The following is a 23,273-nucleotide window of genomic DNA, read 5'->3' on the forward strand; positions in this document are numbered from 1 at the left end:
AATACCGAACAAGAACCTGTTCGTAAGGAAAAAGAGAATAATCTTTCTTTGAAATAATTTGCATACCATTCCAACCTCTTATTACAATGTTAAATATAAAAACTAAAGAGATAAACATAGAAAAAATCCCAACAATTAAGGAAAAGATATAAAGTCTAAATTTTAAACAATACTTAAAATAAATGGTTGGAATGGGTCTAGATAATAACTCGATGGTCCAATGCTAGCCACGAATTATGACCGGCCCAATACTTGTATGATTGAGGTCGGGTTGTTCTTCATGCGTATCCGGATCCGTATCATCCTCCCCCTCTAAAAAAGGACTCGTCCGCGAGTCGTCTTCAACCTCCGCGACATAAGGAGAGAGGTCAGCAACGTTAAAAGTGCTAGACACTTTATAATGGCCGGGGAGATCAATCTTTTAGGCATTGTCATTGATGCGCCTAAGGACACGAAAAGGACCATTAGCCTTGGGGTGTAACTTCCCAAATCGTCCTTGAGGAAACCGTTCACGGCGCAAATAAATCCAAACCAAATCACCTTCATTAAAAACCACCTTCCATCGATGTTGATTTGCGCGCGCTTGATATTGTAAGTTGTGCTTAACAATCTGCTCACGAACCTGCTCATGTAGTAACTTGATTTGCTTTGCCTGTTCATCCCCCTCTGCGCTAAAGTACTCAAGCTCGAGAGACGGTGCCAGGTCAAGTGGAGTAAAAGGGTTTCGGCCATACACAACGAAAAACGGACTTCGACCCGTAGAACTATGATTGGACCGTTTATATGCAAACTCGGCCTATGGCAAGGCAAGATCCCACTGTTTTGGATTATCCCCAACAAGGCTTCTAAGTAGATTACCTAAGCTTCTGTTTGTGACCTCCGTTTGACCATCCGTTTGAGGATGGTGTGAACTACTAAACTGCAGTTTTGCGCACAAACGTTTCCACAACGTTCGCCAAAAATGGCTAACAAACTTGACATCCCTATCAGATGTAATCGTCTTCGGAACCCCATGCAACCGAACAATTTCTGTAAAATAAAGACGCGCCACTTGGGAAGCATCATACGTCTTAACACAAGGAATGAAATGGGCCATATTGGAGAACCGATCGACAACAACCATGATTGAATCCTTTTTGCGCTGAGTGAGAGGAAGACCCAACACAAAATCAAGACTGACATCCTCCCAGGGACGAACCGGGGTAGGTAAAGGAGTATAAAGTCCTTGGTTCGTATAACGGGTTTTAGCAATATGACAAATGCGGCAATGACTCAAAATTTTCGAAACCTGTTTGGAAATCTTTGGCCAATAAAAACGATCCCGGATAAGTGCGACATTTTTATCGTGGCCAAAATGTCCCGCCAAGGCGCCCTAGTGGCACTCTAAAACTATAGCTTCCCGAAAAGACGAAAGAGGAACGCACAACCGATTTCCCTGAAACAGAAAACCATCCTTTCGAAAGAAACATTTATAAGGCCCGTCTTTGGTTTGCTTCCAAACGTCACCAAAGTCCGGGTCATCTTGATAAAGGTTCGAAAAGGAGTGAAAACCCACGACATCGAAGGACATGGCCGTTGTAAAAGCTGGGCGGCGGCTCAAGGCGTCGGCGACAGAATTTACGGTTCCGGCCTTGTGACGAATAACAAAAGAAAAATCTTGTAAGGTTTCAACCCACTTGGCATGTCTTGGGTTTAACTTTGCTTGCCCTTGAATAAACTTGAGAGCCTGATGATCAGAATAAAGGATGAATTCATTGGGGAGCAAGTAATGTCGCCAATATTCGAGACTACGAACGATGGCATAGAACTCTTTATCGTACGTACTATAGCGTCGCCTCGTGTCATTTAACTTCTCACTAAAAAACGCCAATCGGGCGGTGTTGTTGGCTGAGAACACCTCCGATGCCCAAGCCAGACGCATCACATTCAACCTGAAATACGTGCAGAAAATTGGGCAGTGCGAGAACCAGGGCCTGTGTAACTGCCAATTTTAAGGCGTCAAATGACGAATGTGCAGCAGGAGACCACACAAATTTACTACCTTTTAAACATTCTGTAATTGGGGCGAAAATTGTACTAAAATTCTTGATGAACCTGCGGTAAAAAGATGCGAGCCCATGAAAACTACGAACATCGTGGAGGGACGTTGGGGTGGGCCAAGTTGTTATGGCCGAGAGTTTTGAGTCGTCCATGCGGATGCCAAAACCCGAAATTAAGTAGCCCAAAAAACGTACCTCCGAAGTTAAAAAGTGACATTTATTTCCATTTGCATAAAGCTTTTGATCTCGGAGGACCGCGAAAATATCTCGTAGGTGTGCTAAATGGCGTGCCACATCCGAACTATAAACCAAAATGTCATCAAAGGAAACCACCACGCAACGGCCTATAAAAGGCTTAAAGATGTGATTCATTAACCTCATGAAAGTACTCGGTGCATTCGACAACCCAAATGGCATAACCATCCACTCGTACAGACCGTCTCTAGTCTTAAAAGTTGTCTTCCACTCGTCCCCAGGCCGCATACGTATCTGGTGGTAACCACTACGCAAGTCGATCTTAGAAAAAACTTGTGCGCCATGTAAATGATCTAATAAATCATCAAACCGGGGGATTGGAAAACGATATTTGATTGTAATTTTGTTAACTGCCCTGCTATTAACACACATGCGAAAAGTACCATTTGGTTTGGGGACTAATAATGCGGGTACCGCGCATGGACTCATGCTCTCCCGAATAAGACCCTTTTCAAAAAGTTCGGTGACCAGGCGTTGTAACTCGGTGAACTCTTTTGGGTTCATGCGATAGGCCGGTTTGTTTGGGACGCTCGCGCCCGGTAAGAAATCAATGCAATGTTGGATGTCTCGAACAAGAGGAAGGCCCGCAGGGATTTCCCCTAGAAACACATCGCTGAACTCAGATAGTAGGTGATGTAACCCAAAGTGTACATCTTATTGCATTGAATTATCCTCATATTTGTGTTAAACTCCATGCAAATTCATTGGTTTTGGTACTTATTAGAGTTATTTGTGAAATTGAAGGTCCGGGCGCCCGCCCGACAAAGAAAACATGAAAAGAGGGTGTTTCGGGGACAAAATAAGCATTCTGCCAGACCTGCACGACCATGCTTGCCAGTGCACTTGCCAGTGCCAGACCTGCACGACCATGCTTGCCAGTGCCGAGCCGCACGACCGTGCCACTTTTTGGCATGACCGTGCCAAATCAGAGAAAACTGCAAAATTGGTCGGGAGAAAGCAAAACATTGACTTACTATATATGGGCACGACCGTGCACTTTTTGGCACGACCGTGCCAAGTGACCAGACAGCTTATAAGCCTTCAATTCTCTTCATTTTTGGTGGGGAGTCTTGGGATTTTCTCTCAATCAAGTGCTGCAATTTTAAGGGATTCTTGGAGGCTTCCACCAACATAAGATTCATCATTCCATCCTTCAATCCTTGCTTGATTTTGGTTTGCATTTCTATGTTTAATAGCATGTTTTGTAGGCTTATTTCTAGATTGATTGTAGTTGTATTAAGCCTTATGGGCTAAAAACATTTACTATCTAGACATTGTTGAAGCTTTTACTATTGTGATTTTTATCTATGTATGGTTATGGTAATTGGGTTTTCTTTCAAGGAAATGTTGAAGTTATGAGTTGATATTGATGGTGTTCATGCTTGTTAGAATTGCATACCTTGTTAGTCTTACAAATGTTTAGGCATTCATGTTGGAAAACTATGTTCTAGATGTTTGTTTGTAAACTTTGAATGTTCATGTTTCTTTGTTTACATTGCTAAGTTAGGAATGACTAGTAAAGATTAGTTTGGTTATATATTATTGATGAGCATGAAACCCTACACTTGATATTTTGAAAATTATGAGTGTTGTTATGATTCTTGACTTGGTGATGACTTGCTAGTTGAAGTTTCATAAGTTGATGTTTAATTCATGAGTTTAGCTAATTTAGTGTAATTTTAGGTGGTTAGAATGTTGTTCATGCTAGCTTTCCTTTGATTATGAGACTTTGTTGTTTTGACAAACAAGTTAGTCTATGTTTAATTCTTAATTGAAAACCCATCATGATGATTAATTGTTAGTATTAGGTTGCTTGATTGTAATCTAGTATTTATGTTTAGATTCATGATGTTTACCATATCATTGCTATTTTATCACATTGGTAGAGTGGATGCATGTCTAGGTAGTTTTGTTGGATTGATTTTCTTGTATTTTTACTTGCTTTGTTGTATGCTAGTTTAGTTAGTTAAAAACTCAAATTAAGATTTCTTTGTTTGGTTAGTCATTTACAAAGATTTAGTATTAGAAAATTACCGTATCCATGGATTGACACTCGGTTCTTGCCGACACTTTATTACAAACGATAGGTACACTTGCCTTTCATGTGTGGTTTAGTTGTAGGTGAAAACCTATTTTTAAAACCCGATTTGTGTGGGACTTTTATCCAAATTTATATATATATATTCACACACGTCAGTAGGAGCTGTACTTCCGATGGGACTTGTGGCATGTCCGGGTTTTCCTCGGCAATCAATAAACCAAAGATGAGTTGTGGTTGTGGGGACCGTGCCAAGACTGAAAATTCATCCTTGGTGACTAACATGGACTCACAACCTTCCTGCCTAGGATCGCAAGGGGCAAGGGTAATGCTGACACCATCTTTTTTGAATGTGTAAGTGTTCCTGAACCCATCATATTTTGCGCGCCTATCGTACTGCCATTGCCGGCCCAACAGGATATGACACGCATCCATAGGTAGGACTTCGCACCAAATTTCATCCGAATACTTGTTACCGATTGAGAACTGTACGAGGCAACGGTGAGTAACTTTGATCAGGTTACCCTTCTTCAGCCACGTGAGTTGATACGGTTCAGGATGATCTTGTGTGGGTAGATTGAGCTTATCAAACATCAACTGAGAAACTATGTTTTCGCAACTTCCACCGTCTATAATAACTGTACAAACTTTCCTTTTGGAAGTGCACTTGGTGCGAAAAATATTGTTACGAAGCCATGCTGTGTCGTCGCCCGTATCTAGGAGATTGGTATTGAGAACTCGGTGAATAACAAGCGCCTCTCCACGATCGGGATAAAGGACCTCGGATGGTTCATCCGAATCATGTTCGGGTTCGGTATCATAGGTCGGGGCTGTGTCGTCAACGAGTGCAACCACTTGTTTGTTTGGGCAATCTCGCCTCACGTGACCAATGCCGTGACATTTGTAGTAGCGGTTCGAGATGTTCCCGGGGCCTGACGGTTGCTGTGGAGCCCATGTGGAGTCTAGCTTAGGGTTGTCAACCCGATATTGAGACGAAGAAGTTGCTGGCTTGTATGAAGAAAACCGAGTGGTGGGTTTGGGTTTGGTCGCGAATTGACGCTCCACTCGTTGAGCTAACCTACACACATCAGAAAAAGACCAATATTGTTGTAACATAACGACATCCGCGATGTCCGAAAGTAAGGCCCCCAAGAAACGGGCAATAGTTTGTTCTTCATCTTCCTCAATACCGCACCGCATGCGTAATTGTTCAAACTTGACGATAAATTCCTCTACAGCAAGTGTAGCCTACTTAAAGTTGTGGTATTCCAGAAAAGAATCTTGTTTATGATTTACGAGGACAAACTTTGAACGCATCAAGCGTTTCATCTTTTCCCACGTTTCAACCTTGTGTTTACCCTCCCGCTCACGTTTATTCTGAACATGTGCCCACCATAAAGAAGCATATTTACGTAAAAGAATAGCAACGAGCTTTACCTTTAGGTGTTCCGAGACTTGGCGGAGATCAAATATTTGTTCGACTGTTTGAAGCTAGTTGATGAAATCGTCTGGTTGCATGCGACCTTCAAACTCGGGAATTTCAGTGCGAATACCCAAGGCTCTGATCGGATCAACAGGAGGTGGTGGCGTTGGTTCGTGGTGACGAACTCGACGAGCAAACACATTCTCGAATCTGTCGTCATTGTTGTAACCATCCCAGATGACGGACTCGGTGGCTGATGGGTCGTCTCGGTCGTGCGGATCGTACCTATCATACCCATGCTGCTTATTGAATTCGAGATCACGAATCCGTTGTTGTAGTCGTTCAATCTCGGCGTCACGAAGATCACGCTGTCCATGACCGCTGTCTCCGGCGACGAATCTGCGGTGTTCTTGACGACGATCTCTCCTGTAATTGGACATCCTGACGAACCTGAAGTTGCTGATACCACTTGATACGGATTCGTATTAGTGGAAGCCAGAAAACCTAGCTTGAATAACCCTCCTTCGGTCGGCCGAAAGGAGAATACCAAACAAGAACCTGTTCGTAAGGAAAAAGAGAATAATCTTTCTTTGAAATAATTTGCATATCATTCCAACCTCTTATTACAATGTTAAATATAAAAACTAAAGAGATAAACATAGAAAAAATCCCAACAATTAAGGAAAAGATATAAAGTCTAAATTTTAAACAATACTTAAAATAAATGGTTGGAATGGGTCTAGATAATAACTCGATGGTCCAATGCTAGCCACGAATTATGACCGGCCCAATACTTGTATGATTGAGGTCGGGTGGTTCTTCATGCGTATCCGGATCCGTATCACAATTCTTGCACGAATCTCAAGAAAACAAGGTCTCGAAACTTCACGGTGATCGGGCACGCTTCCCAATACTAAGTGTGTGAAAATGTAAGTGAAATTTGATATGAATTGGTCTCAACCTGACACCACTCTTTTATACTTGAAATCTGGCTTTCTTCGCGTCGCGCGAATCGCCTCTTCAGCCATCATTTTACACGTAGCCTGTCTTATGATGCCAGGTGCTGACACGTGGTTGGACACGTGCCCCCGATTACTTAATGAGGTTTTTCGTCACGTAAAGGACCACTTTGAGTAGCGCGAACCTGCTCTGTCTTGAATTGCGTGCCAGGTTACTTCGCTTTGCGCGAAGTGTATTGTCCAATTTCTTCGCGTCGCGCGAAGAATAAGAATTTCAGGATTTTTCATTTCAAGTCCTTGAACTTTTGATTATTGACACTTTTGGCAAAAACTTAAGTCGAATATTTTCGCGGTGTTACACATATAAATTAGAAAAGACTGTTTTAACCCTAACTTAACAAGGAAAGTTAAACGGAGTTAATGATTTCGATGAAATTGACAAAAAAATGGGAAACCTTAGTGGTCCAGCTGCACAAATTAAACTATTTGGACAAATTCGCAAAAATGACCAAACCTTAAGGACGATTTTGACACTTTACTCGTTTCTGTTCTATCTGCCCTCACTATGCATTATCATTATTATTTTAACACTTTCTTTTTTTAACGACAATCAAAATTTGTTAAATTTCACGAATTGAAGATAGCAAGAAACTAGCAACACTAAAAAAAACACCATCAAATACAAAAAAAAAAATTAAACTTTTACTTTATTTGTTGCTAAAAGATATATAAAGATTTATATTATTATTATTATTATTATTATTATTATTATTATTATTATTTAGTATGTTATTCTAACAAAAAAAATAAAAAAATCTTAAGGGATATTCTGATACGTCACATTTTCCCCCGCTCATGAGGCGGAGGTTGGTAATGTTGTGGCACTTTAATTCTGGAAAATGGGTTAAAAATCTAAGATTATTTATCGATTTGGAGGAGATGTAATAAGAGAAACAAACAATGGACGGCTTTATGTGACATAAAGAAAGGTATTATAACTCCATGGAAATTGGCACACTCTTGCAAATATACTTACAAATTCTTCAAATATCATTCGTCTAAATTTGGATAATTTAAAGGGTGAGAAAATTTGAAGTCTTAGATTCACGTTATGTATGATTATAATAAACGCTATTTGAAGGTTTAAGTTCGTGTAACACGTTGAGTTAATACTAAACCTAGACCAAACATATTTTCTAACACAATGTTTGTTTCAAGGTGTTTAGTTTTTAACAAAAATAATAACATAAAATGAACAAATTTGTTTGTGGGGGTAAGCATTTACTTTGTAATGAATATAACATTATTGGCCATGTAACAAGAGACTCAAGGGTTATATGAATGAAAAAGTGTAAGAGTCAAGAGAAGGATTGATAGGTTTTTTTAAATTTTATAACCACCTTTTGAAGACTTTTCTTTGCTAGGATAACAATTCTTATGAAACTTTTAAAGAATAAATGTTGAAAGTATATCAGTACCTGTTTTTAGTTGATTCGTCAGTCCAATTAGATAGGTGGTTGTAAAACGTTGTCAACTTGTGAAAAAGTCAAAGCATTACCGATTGCTCTTCATAGTCGTGCCTTTCAGGAGCCATGGTGGAATGTGCTAAATTGTTGCTTGAATTTTAGTAGTGTCTTCAATTACATAAATCTCTTAGTCTTTATCACTTGATAGAAATGAGATAGAAGATTAGCCGAAGAATGGTAGCCAAACGTACACTAAAATCGGCTAACAACTCATTCCAACCGGCATTCATCAATAAATGTATGTTTTCAACAAGTAATGGTGTCATTGGTGTCAATGCATTCTCTCATTTTGCTAGCATGCTTGGCTTCGGTTTATATAAAGCAAAATATTCACAATGCCTTCAGAAAGTCATCAAAAGTGTAAATACATAACTTTATGTCAGAATGAATATGTACCGGATTTCTCATACTTGAACATTATCACAGTTGTATATTTTTGTCCTCATATTTGAAAATGATATCATAGTTTTGTATGGTAGATCTCATACTTGGTTGTATTATAAATATATAATGGAGTTCTTGTGTCTTTAAACATTTATCATAGTTGATTATGTATTGTATTCTCATATCTTTAACATAATATCTCGGTTGATTATGAATTCTCATATTCTTCAACATTGTATCACGGCTGGTTATGTATTGTAGTTCTCATATCTTTTAACATAACATCCAGTTTGTTGTATATTGTAGTTCTCATATCTTTGAACCTTGTATCACTATTATCATTCAACATTTTATTATCGTTTTTCACTTCATTTGCTACCATACAACTTCTAAAGTTTTTTAGTGATAGTGATGTAGTTTTGAAATGACTCAAGAAACTCATGATTAATTAAAAGACAATAAATTGAACCAAAATTTTAAAAACTTAATAAAAATTGAATTTGACAATGAGAAAATGGAAACAATTTAAAGAAACTTAATATAGTTTAAATCAAATACCAAACATTACATTAATTAATAATTAAATAACAAAAATATATTCCAGCGGCAACCAGTAGCCTGGGTCTTTGGCTGGGCGCTCCTCTTAGATCGGACATGATGGGCTAGGGACGTGACTTGGGTCCGGGTCGTTCGGTCCGACTGCATTAATTCTTATTGTCTTAGGGGCTGCTTGGCAAGTGCTGAACCATTAAGTGCTAAACCATTAAGAGGTCTGAATGGCTAAAAGACTCTCAGTGGCGGATCCAGGAATTTTTTTCAGGTGGTGCACTGCTTTTAGATGATTCAATTTTATAGAGTCGGGTATAAAGAATTTCGGGTCGGCTTGATGGTTCAAGGTTCGGGTCGATTCGAGTTTCGATGGTTCAAGCCGATGAATCAATTCTAAAACACTTAGGGTCCGGCTAGTCTAAACCCACAATTTGAAATCATCACTAAACACAACATCAATCCAATTACTCATGTATATACCTTCCTACTCGTGTATAATAAAAGCCCTTAGGTAATTTAAACAACATTCAAGATCAAGTAGCCAACAAAAACCCACATAGGGCCCAGCTTTGAAAAAAATTTAAGAACAGGAGGTGAAAATGATGATGTGAGTTACATATTAAAACTAACAAATCAACAATTACAAACTAACAAATTAAAACTAAAATTTGAAAAATAACTTAACAATTAACAACATCAAGAACAATTAACATTTATCAAAAGAATGTAAACTTACATTCAAAGTGGGAGGATTCGAGGAAGAGTAGCAAGGCAGGAGGAAGGAGCAACTGACCAACGGTAGTGTGTGGTCGGCGAACGCGATGGTCCTTGGTAGCCGTGTGCGTGAGTTTGAAGAGGAGAGAGAGGCAGGTGCGTTGTGTCTGATATAAGGCTGAATTAGAAAAAGAAAGTTCAAACTCAAGCATGATACAACTAAAAATTTTGATCATCTTTTTTATTATAACAAACTAAGCTTAAGCCATAAAGTTTTATAATACAAAGTTTCATATAATGTAATAGTAATACATTAGAAACCCATCAGCCAATACAAAGCATATGTAGGGATTCAGGGTGTCTTTGGTCAACTTCTTTTTTTTTTCAGTAACGTAAATTTACACGTTTTTGTTCGAAAATTTTCATACGTAGTATAAATTTACTCATTTTCATCTGGAAATTTTGAGCCCGCCCACCCGTGTTTCTGAAAATTCTTATACGTATTGAGTCTGACCACTCAAGATGGTCAGGAGTACAAATTCGAGTTGGTCAGGAGTAATAAATAACGTTTCTTACATTTATTTGTAAGATAAGATATAGAAAGTGATTGGTTTTTACTTTTTAATAATTCAATCTACGACCATAAATAACTTTATAACTATAGGGTCATGTATAAAGAATAAAAGATAAAGGACATTGAAGCAAATAAACAAAGTCCTCATACAGTCCACATATGGTTTGGAGAGAAAAAGTTCAAAAAATTCGTTGAAAGCCAAAATCGAACATGCGACCTTCTGTTCATAAAACAAAACGTTTACCAGCTAGACTAACGCCCATAATATGAACATGGTGGTTCCTTCCTTATTTACAAGGTGGTTCCTCTACTATTTTCTCTATATAAATACACTATTATTTCGAAACTCGGGTGGTTCCGAGGAACCACCCATTTCTTATATAAATCCGCCCCTGGAGACTCTGAACCAGTTAAGTCTGTTTGGTTGGACCTCTGAATAAATGTGTAAAATGACTATTTTACCCCTCTGAACTATTTCGACTGGATGAAATGTATCTGAAATTAGACATTATTGCCTCAAAATCCAAATAGAAATTAATACTTTGCGTACAATTTTAATTTTATTAATTTGAAATTAGTTGAGTTGTTATTTCGTCACGCAAAGTAGTCATATACTTAATGCCTTGTGAACCCCACTCTATTTTGTGAACAAACAGGTGATCACTTTCTTTACCTTATTTTTTCAAAAAGATAGTGTTCCAATATGTAAATTAAAGTTCTTTTATACTTGTACCGGTCCAAGTAGCTCAAATGCTTATGTTCAATTCTTTTTTCATGCTGCATTAATATCCATAAACAACTGCTTTAAATAAGTAACATAACAATCTGTAACTAATGACATACTGAAAAATGGTACAAACATACACATTCGATATAAACTTTTACAAAGAATACACTAAAATGCTGGTACATATTCACATATTCTAATCTAACTCTAGTTGAAGTTGTTTCCTCACCAACATTTGTGAAGAATGAAATAATAATAATAATAATAATAATAATAATAATAATAATAATAATAATAATAATAATAATAAGTATTTTAGTTGAAGTTGTTTCCGGCACCAACATTTTGTTGATCGGGTTCTGGTATATATTGAAGCAGTTCATGCAAATATGCAAGTCCTCTTGCAACATCAAGGGCAATCTTCATTCTTGTATCCCTATCCAATGGTTAAGTAGAAAGTGATGCCTACACATCAAGAATACAACAGTTATTCTACATACACTTTAATGTTTTATCACATATTAAATCATCAATGCTAAAACAAAATTTTTTTTAAAAAAACAACCAACTTATTAATTGGTGTCAAACAACCTGGTCCTTTCCATGGCAAGGGCATAAGCATTTCCTCTAGCCATTGAAAAGTAAATGTCAAACTTAATTTCAGCACCATTCCAACTGATATTTCACACGCACTTTTGTTTCAAACCAGCTATAATCATGGATTCATGGCTACTAAAGTCTTAAATCCACTGTTAATTATAGTAAAAAAAAAACTAACATGTTCTAATATAAGGAACTCAAGCACCACAAACAAAACTAAAAGTCACTCAAACTAGCTTCTAGTGGCCAGAAAAACGGCTTCTTTTTGTGAGTGCTGGTTTGCTTGTAGGTGCCATCTTTCAAATATACACAAGCATAAACGGTATAACAGACAACAGTCAACACTCATTAAATCCTTTAAATCCTAAACAAAAAGAAAGAAACAGAAGCTCAAATTTTTACAAGCTACTAGTTGCCATACATATAATTACCAAGCTACTGCATGCAATCCGTGTAAAATTGTTAGATATGTAAAAGAAAGGTTAAGACATGTGAATGAATTCAAATTGAAGGCACCAAAAATTACATGTTCTCAATCATAAATTACTCATTAGTAAACGTTTAAATTTACATTAAAATTTCAAACAACCAAGCTAATAATCTTGGTTTAAAAAAGTGTGCCTCATCTGATCTGAAAAATGCCTCAAGGCCTTTGAGGCAACGCTTAATACACACGCGGGTTAAAACTGCTCAAAATTAGGGTAAGAAGAAGGCTGATATGTACAAAATAGGGGTGGCAAATGGGTTGGGTTGGGTCGAAACGGGTCATGGGTCGGAACGGGTTAGGGTCGGAACGGGTTAGGGTCGGAATGGGTCAACTAAAAAAGGGTTGTTTTGGTTCGGGTCGGTACGGGTTAGGGTCAAAAGGTTTGGGTCAGAACGGGTCCGGGTTGGAATGAGTCAAGGTCGGAACGGGTCAAAACGGGTCAGATCGGTTTTTTTTTTTTTAAAGAACGAGGGTAAAGGCACAAACGTTTTAGGTTTTTTACATTTTTTCGTTTTTGATTTATATTTTGAGTTATGATTTTTTTATTAATTTTTTTGGGAGGGGTTTTTATTGTTAATAAAAACCCCTCCCAAAAAAATTCAAAAAAATTAATAAAAAAATCATAACTCAAAATATAAATCAAAAACGAAAAATGTAAAAAAACTAAAACGTTTGCGCCGTTGTCCTCGTTCTAAAAAAAATCCGAGAAATGAACTGAAACCGAAAGCCGACGAAAACGAAACATAAACCAAAAACGAACCAAATTAATTAAAACCGAAAAATCGATCTAAACGAAACTAAAAACTGAAACAGAACATAAATGAAATTGAAAAAACAGACAACAACGAAACAAAAAGCCGAAAACGAATCCAAAACCGACCAAAAACAAACAAAAGAAACCGAAACCCAACCCGTCCAGTGCTCCGAAACCGACCAAAAAGAAACAAAGAATACCGAAACCCAAGCCGCCCAGTGCGAAAGCACATGTCGGCTCAAAACCTAAACCGAACTCGTTCCAATCCAAAATCCGTTTCAACCCGAGCTTGCCACATTTCTTTAAATTTGTCGACCCATTTTGACCCGAAAATAAGAAGGTGGAATTTTAAGTGACCCATTTTGACCCATCTTATTAAAATCTATGACCCAAACCAACCCATATGATTTTTAAAACAACCCAAATTGACCCATTTGAAATGGTTTGAGTCAAGATTGCCACCCATAGTACAAAATAAGGCAAACTTGTGCAAAAGAGACCATAAAGATTCGTCTTTTGGTTGTACATGGGCTTGCATACCTAAAGAGCTAGCCTCGCACCTTATAAGCATAAGCCAACTAAATGAAATTGCACATCCCTATTTGAGTTTTTTAAAAGTGAAACAATTAAGCAATCTGATGTTCTGACCTATATTTGAAAAGGAGATTAACATAAATGAAACTGCACAGCCATATATGACAAGTAAATCAAGAATTTCAATTGATCCTAAAAATAAGAATTCAAGCAGCACAAACAAGACGAACCTAAAATTCATTCAAATTAGCTACCAGTGGCCAAAAAAAAACCAAATTTCTTTCAAACATACACAAGCATAAACAATAATTTAGGGGTGAGTAATAACTGAATCGTTAACCAAACCAAACCAAACTGAAAACCGACGAAACCGAACCGATATTAACTGAAAAGCGGTTATCGTTTATTTTTTGTACCCTTGGTTAAACGAGGCCAGATCAGGAACAAACAATGCACAAGACAGTATTGCTCCTATCTTCCTATAGACCACAAAATTTTATCATATATATAAATTATAAAATTTGCCCAAATGGTTTTAGTGTGTTTCAAGTTATACCAAAAAGCGTGTTTAACCAAAATGTCCTAAATTTTAACGCAACCTTGTTTTACGTTGCTTCTATAGTTCAATTCATACTGAAAACGAACTTGTGTTAACCCAAACCAACTAAAATTTATCCCAATCTGGTTTTGGAATTTACATCGTTTATAATTTAACTAAAAAATGACCAGTTTTAACCTCCGAAACTTTAACCTTAAGCCAATATCAAGTTAAAAAAAAAAAGAAAAAAAAAAGAAAGAAAGAAAGAAAGAAGAAGAACCAGTTTAACCCAAACCTCCTAAACTTTAACCTAATCTGATTTTATCCCGTTACAAGTAATACTAAAAATAGAGTATGAAACGAGCGGAGCTCGGGCTCTATGTAAGTTAAACGAGTCGAGCTCGGGCTTGGCTCAGCTCGTTTGCACAGACTCGAGCTCAGGCTTGGCTCAGCTCGTTTGCACCTTATTTTAAACACAAACACAATATACATGACCAATCCCACTTTATTTCACCATTTTGATTGAAACCCTAATCTTTAACAATTATGAATCCTATAATCTGATGAATCCATCTTACAAACTATAAACACACAGATTTTGGAAATCACAAATTGAAGCCCTAATCTCTAACACACCAAGCTGTTCATCAATTTCGGGAATCACAATTGCTATTGCAGAAAAAAAATACCTGGGCAGCAGATGTGCTTGTAGCTTCAAAGGGTTGGTCGATTCCTGGGTAGGACGTAGAAGATGGGTCACGATTTGGGATTGGAGAAGAAGGGAGAAGCTAGTCTCTGTTTCATTCAGCTTCAATTTCTCACTGACGGCTCAAAAGTCATTCAGAAGATGTATTTGCCAAACGCTCTTTACAATCCTCATGTCTGGCCGAATCAGATATATGCCTCTGAATGGCTTCATTAACCAAAATGATTATTCATTTTTGGTCTTCTTCCACAAAACATCTCTCTCTATAAGGAGAATAGTAAATGTTGTATTTTGTAAACATGGTAGCTGGATTCACAAGATGAGAATAAAAACAATATCTTGAAAAATGTGAGAGTACGTAATACACCATTGACAACATAATACGCGATTTGAAAAGCTCCAAACCAAAAAATAAACGCCTCACTTTGATCATCTTCTCATAACAAATTACAAGTACTTTCTCTTCAACCAATCATAGTTTTAACCTCCGAATAATAAAATCAAAAACATAAAGGAACTACATCATCTATCAAAATGGCATCAGTGGATTCATAATTAAGCAAAATTTCACTATAATTCTCTCATTCCTTATATTTTGCTGGAGTCCCTTCCAAAAACAAACCTTCTTCCCCAGTCACCAAGAATCTTGTACGCCAACTCACCAGCTTGCTGCATATCATTAACTATAAGAAGAATTTTAGAAAAGAACAATGTACCTAGCATACACAGAGTACCAAAGCCACTGTGAACTGTACCCAATTGAAACCCAATCCCCAGGAAACTATTGAGTCAATAGTATAAGAAAAATCATACCTTCAAGAAATGAGCATTTTCAACAACACCAGGGGTGTTGAATGTGTTTGCGCGTGCTCCCATTGCAACCACAAGGTAATCATAATCCACAGTAAACTCTTCATTGGTATGCTGGTTGGATTTGCAGTGGACTTTCTGGTTAACTGTATCAATCTTGAAACATTCTGCTTCCTTGAAACGAACCTCCAAGTTTTTCTGCAATTTCAAATTTCACAAACGTTACACACAAAATCAAACTAGAGCTCATCAACTACAAATTAATAGTACCTTTTTGACAATGTTGCGAATGGGTTCAACTACACTGTGAGCTTCAACGGTGCCAACTGTAACACTAGGTAACAATGGGGTAAACGCAAAATAATTACTAGGGTACACAACTTGAACATCTAAGGAGGGATCTTTCAAGTTTTTCAGGAAGCTTGTGCCTGCCCAACCGGTTCCTAAAACAACAACTTTCTTTCTTTTGATGTCAGATTGAGCCGAATCCGCATAAACACTACCAACTGGCCTCACGTTAGTGTAGGCCACCAGTCCACCACCACTGCATAAATAGCCCAAACCAAAACATCAGTTCATTCAGACATACATTTAAGCCACATTAATATTAGGACTGGTGCAACGAGCCGAGCCGCTCACAAGCTACTCAAGCTCAGATCAATAAAAAGTGATAAAAGATTGAGCTTTCAAAGAAACAAGCTGCACAAGAATCAACCATTAGGAAACTACGTGCACAGGTATAAAGTTTAATCAACTTATCATTAAAAGCCAAAACCTGCCATGCACTTGGGGTGTTTCTTAAAAATCCCAACACATTCGGCTTGATATGCAATGAATCAGTTAGTTGAATGACGTTTCACAACACATGCACCTTGTGGTATTTTCTAAAGATCCTAGCTTTTTTGAGTTTTGAGGCTTTGAACAGAACCCGAGCCTCAAATAAAGCTTGCTTAGTTATCAAGACCGAGCTCGAGCCTTGTGTATCTATAAGTTTGACCTCTTATGGACTTTCTTATTAATTATCACCGCACAGCCGAGCTGGAGCCGAGCTCTGACTCGTTTACACGAGCTCGAACCAAGCTTAGGCTCGTTTAAGATTTCTCTTAAAATATATAAAAATAGTTAAAAGCATATATAAATTAATTAATTAATAAATAATAAACAAGCCAAGACTAAGCTTTAAAAAAAACTCATGAGCTGAGCTGGAGCCAAGCTCTGACTTATTTACATGAGCTTGAACCAAGCTTAGGCTCGTTTAAGATTTCTCTTAAAATATATAAAAATAGTTAAAAGCGTATATAAATTGATTAATAATAAATAATAAACAAGCCAACACTAAGCTTTAAAAAACTCATGAGGCGAGCTTGAGCTCTAGAAAGATAGCTCGAAACGAGCTAAACTCTGGCAAGAGTAAGTCAAGACGAACCAAGCTCGGACTCGAGTAAGTAAAAACGAACTGCGCTCAGGGTCAGCTCGTTTCACCCCTAGCTAGCATGTAAAATTTGGTTGACAGAGCAATTTACACTATATCGATCACTTTTAAATGATTATTCTCCAATTTAATCGGTTTCTAAAGTTCACTTTCACAACAAATTAACAAACGCGAATCAAATTTATCATGCCATTGTTAAGCGAATGTCAAAATACTCTAGAATCGTTAGCAAAACATCATAACAATCAAAATTCAAACAAGTATAATAATCGGAATAGAGAGTAAGTACCTGACAGTACCGGCGACGAGAAATATAGAGAGTTTAGGATTATCACGGAAACCATTGGAGGCTCTCTGGTAGAACGAGTAGTAGTATGATCCTCTCATGCCGACACCTACCTAAACCCTAGCCACCCGTATTGTATTGGTAAGAAAGAATGTGTGCGTGTATATATATATATATATATATATATATATATATGAAAGTATGCGTGCATGTATGAATATGCATGTGCGTTAATTGCTGGAATTTGTGTTTTTTACTAATATGCCCCTCCAGTTAACTAGGACATTTAATAACCTTGGGGTATTCTGGTCAAACGTGAGGGATTAAGATCGTATCTTTTATTACCATCATATCGTTTTTAAAATGGTGAAAGATATTGTAATATAAAGTGTCTAAAAAATAATCGAAAATATCTGACACGCCAAAACAGCAAAAATATCTATTCTATAAATATTTTAAAATTTCAACATGAAGTTACATAAACAGAGAAATAAAATAAATAAAATAATAGACAGAATTACAAAAATTATCATTTATCTTTCATTCAAATCACTCGTTGTCATCTTTAAAATTGATCTTTTTTGTCGTTTACGTTTCAAAATCCTTCAGAGTTTGTCCTTTTCGCCTAACCCAGTTAATTTTTCTTGTTAAGTTAGGTCATGTGCCTTGCACATGAGGACAAGTTGGTCATTTTACCTATTAAATTAAAAAAATATTTTAAACATATATTATCTCTTTAACACTTTCTCTCTCAACTCTAAATCACTCCCCCCCCCCCCCCCCCTCTCTCTCAAGATAACCGTCGTCCAGCCGCCGTCGTTGTCCACCGGAAAACCACTACTCCTCCACCACCGTCCAGCCACCACTCCTCCATCACCGTCCAGCCACTACTCCTCCACCACCGGTACTCCTCCATCTCCGCCGTCACTATCCACCGGAACACCACTGCTCCTCCACCACCGTCACTGTCCACCGTCCAGCCACTACTCCACCACCGGAACATTGAAAATTTTGAAAACCAGGTAATTGTTTCTGCAAATTTGCTAAGATTCATGGGTTTTGCTTTAAACAAAATGGGTCAGTCTTAGATTTGCTTATTACACTTCGATTCAACGGATTCAACCGATTCACCATTTTCAAGCCATGATCTTGATTTTGTACTGTTTCGATCAACAGTGACGAATTTACGACCATATGCTGCTTACAGATTTTGGGTTTTGTTAAAGATTTAATATTTTGTTTTTGTTTGTGGAATTTTGTATTGGTTTACTACAGTCACCGACGTTGAAGAATGTGGTGGGTCGTCGGAAGGGGTGAGATAGTGAGATGGTGGCTACTGGAGGTGGGTGGAAGTTGGACAGTGGCACTGGAAGTTTGGGTTATGTCGAAGAAGACGGCGATTTTCTCTGTCGGAGAAGACGGCGGTGGTGGTGGCTGCCGGAGATTGGTAGTGGAGGAGGAGGAAGAAGAAAGAGGCGGAAAGAGAGTGATAATTAAATATATATTTTTAGTTTTTTTTATTGTTTTTCTTTATTTATTAAAACATATTTTTAATTTAATAGGTAAAATGACCAACTTGCCTTCATGTGCAAGACACATGACCTGACTTAACAAAAAAAATTAATTGGGTTAGGCGAAAAGGATAAACGCTGAAGGATTTTGAAACGTAAATAACAAAAAAGATCAATTTTTAAGATCAGGGACCACGAGTGAAATTTATGTGAAAGATAAAGAACAAATTTTGTAATTCTGTCAACTCATAATTCATTAAACAGAAAGGACATGAATCTACCTATACTAATTTCCTTATTTTAATAAAGTAAAAAATAATTATTTTCCCTCCAAAACTAATATCTTAATTAACCTTAATATACGTAATAAATCAATAATTATTTGCTTTTCTTTTACACTCTATTTATATTATATATATACGTTTTTTATAAAAATAAATATTAACATATTATCATACAATATATTTCAAAATACTTGATAAAATCCAAAAATTAACAACAAACCATGTTTGACAAAGATTGAAAAGAATATAATTTCAAATGTTATCATTAACATATTGTACTATGTATATCGTAGAAGATTGTAAAGAAAAATAAAACTAGAATATGCTTTCATTTTACAAAGTAGTTTTTTTAATCATTAGATTATAAATATATGCTTAAAATTCGATCCATTTTTTTAAAATCAATCCATTTATCTATTATTATTATAACTAGGTTTAGAACCCCGTGTATTACACGCTATAAGTTAATGTATAAATTATAATGAATAATTTAATTAATAATTTAATAGAAATAAAATAAAAGATAATTAATGCAAAAAACAATACCGTTGGAAGCAGCATTTAAAACAATGAGGCCTTTAAATATGAAGGATGTAGTTAAAGCCTTTCACAAAAATGTTTTTCACTCCATACCCTAAACCCTAAATCATAAACAAAAAAAAGACATCGCATTTTTCTTTTTGAATAGCTTTTAGGATATCCTTATAAACACACTGTTGTTCAATGTCACAATAGTCTTATACTAAAGATAAAAAATGAAAAATTTGTCTATAATTTTTAAAACTTATTAAACATTGGATATTTGTAAAAAGTAAACAAAATTATTATGATGAAGATGTCTTAAAAATTAAATGTTAGTGTATTAATTAAACACAAATTCTTTATATACATTTTAATTTTAAAGAAAATATCTTTATGACACGTAATTATTATATATATATTAATATTTTTTTAGATTAAGTATGTTTACAATATAATTTATAGATTTAATAATTCAGTTAATAGAGATTGACCAATTAACACGGTATGTTAAATTTATAATCAATACTATATTTAGAACAAGATATTTTTTTTGTTTTCCATCAATAGAAGATAAGTGATTTAGGCGGAATTTGATAGTGAGGATTAACCTCAGAATGTCATGTGTCCAGATTATTTTCTTTTATTAGTATATATAGGTAGTTTATTATTGTTGTTGTAAATTTTCATATAAATTTATAAATTATCATTATATGATTTAAATCTATCCATTTATTATTTCGGTTAATTTAATAAACTATACACACACACACACACATATATATATGTGTGTGTGTGTGTGTGTGTGTGTGTGTTAAAATGTCATGATAGTATATACCAATTACTTTCAGACATTACAAAGTTTATCATATTTAATTTTTTAGTTTTTTTTTATCAAAGATTGTTTCGAGTTTTTTGTGGAACTTAAATTTGATTTTTATGGGTCAAAAGTTGATAAATTGATTACTTTGTACAAGTTAACTACATTTATGTCAAAATTGGTTATGGGTAAAAAATGAGAAATTTGAGTATTTTTAAAAGTTTGAGAATGCAAATAGACTTGTCGTTAAATTTGTTACATGTTCAAAGTGTTGACTTGAAAATGTCAAACGAATAGTTAGAATTTTAAACATGATTCGGGTTTCAAATATTTTCAAGGGCATTTTTGGAAATAATCAAAAGGTTCGAGATTTGCCAAATTGACTATTTTTCATTCGACTATTAAAATTTAAGAAAAGATTGCGAACACTTTCGACATGCCACTCCCAGGGCTACCAATGCTTCTAACTTTTATCAAATTTGAAATATTTGTGTCAGCGTTGACTTTTCCTTCAATTGTGATAAGAACGTTGTATAAGAAGCATATCATGCAAAACTATGCTCAAATGAAGCAAAATATTCACAAAATTGAACGGGTTAACATGTTATTTTTATGTTGTCATTATGACAAAGTCGAGAAGCCCCCCCTGAAACTTATCACAATCATTTTCATGGTGTTGCTTAGAAAAGCGTACTTCTTGAAAAACATCCGTTGCAATTTAATGTTCTCCTTTCCTTCAATTGTAACACCCCGACCAAAGGCGGATTATACATCGGGGCGCCACATATTGTTTCATTACTCGTGACACTATTGGGTGTCAATATTTAATAAATACATTCATTCGCGCACGCGCAGAGTAAACACAGATAACATAAAACATCATAAATCAATATATTATAATCATAATATTCGAACAGCAAAAACTTGTCTTGATACATTTTAATCTAGGTCCAAAATAATGAAAACTTCCTACGTGTCCACAAGCTCCAAAACAGCTACAGCAACCCTGAACATGTGTTAAAATAAACGTCAAACACTTGCGTGTTGGTGAGAAATCAAGTTTAATACAATACATAGATAACAATAAATCTGCGCGCAACACGTGTATGTCTGGTGTTTAACAAGGGTGCAATCAGATTGTGATCAAGCCTAGATAGATCATAGCTCATAGTTCATAGTTCAATCCGTGCTCCCAATTGAGCACAAAAACGAGAAAACATCTGTGCAAGTGTAAACAAAGAAAACCGTAAACGATAGGTCTCCCGTGTTCATCTAATGGATCCATGAAAACTGCGGAATAGGCCGAACAAAGCGGTTAATGATACACACATACAAATAAACAGCCAAGTAAACGTCCTCAACACATGGGATACTGCGCGACTAAAGCTCATAAACAAGTTTAAGACTCTAAGTTTGTATGAACACATGAACATCCCAAAACATTAAAAGCAAAAAGGGATTAGGTACGAGATTACTCACATGATAAACGATGCGGTGTAAGATAAAGCAAGAACCAACTTTAAACAAGCACAAGTTAACCTATAAATAAGATTATTGTTTTAATGGTTTGTTTTAAGTCTTGATATAAGTTAGCATAATTAATAAGTAAATTATTATATATAATATATATATATTACCGGAAAAGCAGGACAGAACAGGGAGGAAGACGGAGGCAGAGAGGGAGGCGGCAGAGAGAGCAAGGAGCAAGAGAGAATAAGAGAGATTAAGTGTTTTGTGTGCGTAGTGTTAGGAAAAATAATACTATTATTTATAGAGAAACCCTAGGGAACACAATCCCTAGAAAAAGGGGAAAAGATCTCAAAAAGTAAGAGATTCCAAAAGCAAAAGATATCAAAAGATATGGCAGCTGCAGGGGGCAAGATAAAGCTGACAGGGAACAGTAAAAAGGCATGGGCAGTTCAGAAAAAGGTACAGGTCAGGCATGGAAAAAGCAGATCTCAAAAGATAATGTCAGTCACTTTTTCTGTCAACCAATGGGGTTGGTGCGCATGCTGCGCCGAAAGTAACTTTTCAGACATAAAGCAGATTAGGTCAACAGCACAAAAGATAAGACAACACAAAAGCAAACGACTAGATTAAACAGAAGAAAACTCAAAGGGTTAAACGTGAGAAGGCATCGAGCGCGAAGGCAAAAGTGCGCGAGCGCGAAGGCAGACAGAACCAACCTTAACGCGTCGCGGGAAGAATTATATTTCTAAGCGCGCCGCGGGAAGAATCACATTTCTTAGCGCGCCGCGGGAGGAACTAAAATTCCTAGCGCGCCGCGGGAAGAACTATAATTCTTCGCGCGTCGAGGGATGAACTACGATTCTTAGCGTGCTGCGAGAAGAGCTACAAATCCTTAGCGCGTCGCGGGAAGAACTACCGTTCTTAGCGCGCTGCGAGAAGAATTACAATTCTTAGCGCGCTGCGAGAAGAGTTCGTCTCGCGTATCGCTGAAACAGGTGGTCTTCACGCAGGATTCCTTGTAAGGGGTCTGGCGCGTGGAGCTGCGCAGACAACCTTAGGCGGGAAGGAACAAAGGACAAGCAAAGAGTTAGAAGAAAAAGAGGGAAACAAGGCGTAAGGGCGGGACGGCGACAAGAGGGAAAAGAAGGCGGAAAGAGAGAAGAGGGACGGGACGGCGGAAAGAAAAAGAGAGAAAGAGGCGGGAAGGAAAATATATATTATTATTAAAAGTAAAATATAAGTATAAATAAATATTAAATCACAAAAGAAAGAGATCGGATAAGGGAAACGGGTACCTGGGTCGGGTCGGATCGGGGCAGATGTCACAGTCTCCC

The 23,273-nt window shown here is 36.7% G+C and overlaps 1 protein-coding gene across 1 annotated transcript; it reads right to left on the bottom strand.

The window, feature by feature from the left end:
• Positions 1 to 1,372: 1,372 nt before the first annotated feature.
• LOC143581054 (uncharacterized) lies at positions 1,373 to 5,532 on the bottom strand. Its single transcript, XM_077063927.1, has 4 exons — positions 4,504 to 5,532; positions 3,112 to 3,229; positions 2,235 to 2,947; positions 1,373 to 1,981 (listed from the first exon to the last, which is right to left on the bottom strand). Exons 1-4 carry the CDS (start codon positions 5,530 to 5,532, stop codon positions 1,373 to 1,375), a joined length of 2,469 nt encoding a protein of 822 aa, XP_076920042.1.
• Between the last annotated feature and the right edge of the window lie 17,741 nt (positions 5,533 to 23,273).

This window comes from Bidens hawaiensis, unplaced genomic scaffold (genome assembly GCF_021521415.1).
Source record: "Bidens hawaiensis isolate Kalapana, Puna unplaced genomic scaffold, B.hawaiensis_p1.1 tig00030797_1, whole genome shotgun sequence".
Lineage (NCBI taxonomy): Eukaryota > Viridiplantae > Streptophyta > Magnoliopsida > Asterales > Asteraceae > Bidens > Bidens hawaiensis.

Bases quoted from the DNA above. Each gene is read 5' to 3' on its own strand.
- LOC143581054 (XM_077063927.1), bottom strand. From the start codon at position 5,532: ATGCGGTGCGGTATTGAGGAAGATGAAGAACAAACTATTGCCCGTTTC. The intron at 2,948-3,111 runs GTCTGGCAGAAT...CAATGCAATAAG, and splicing joins TGGCAAGCATGGTCGTGCAG to ATGTACACTTTGGGTTACAT. The intron at 1,982-2,234 runs GTACGTTTTTTG...TAAAATTGGCAG, and splicing joins GTCACTTTTTAACTTCGGAG to TTACACAGGCCCTGGTTCTC.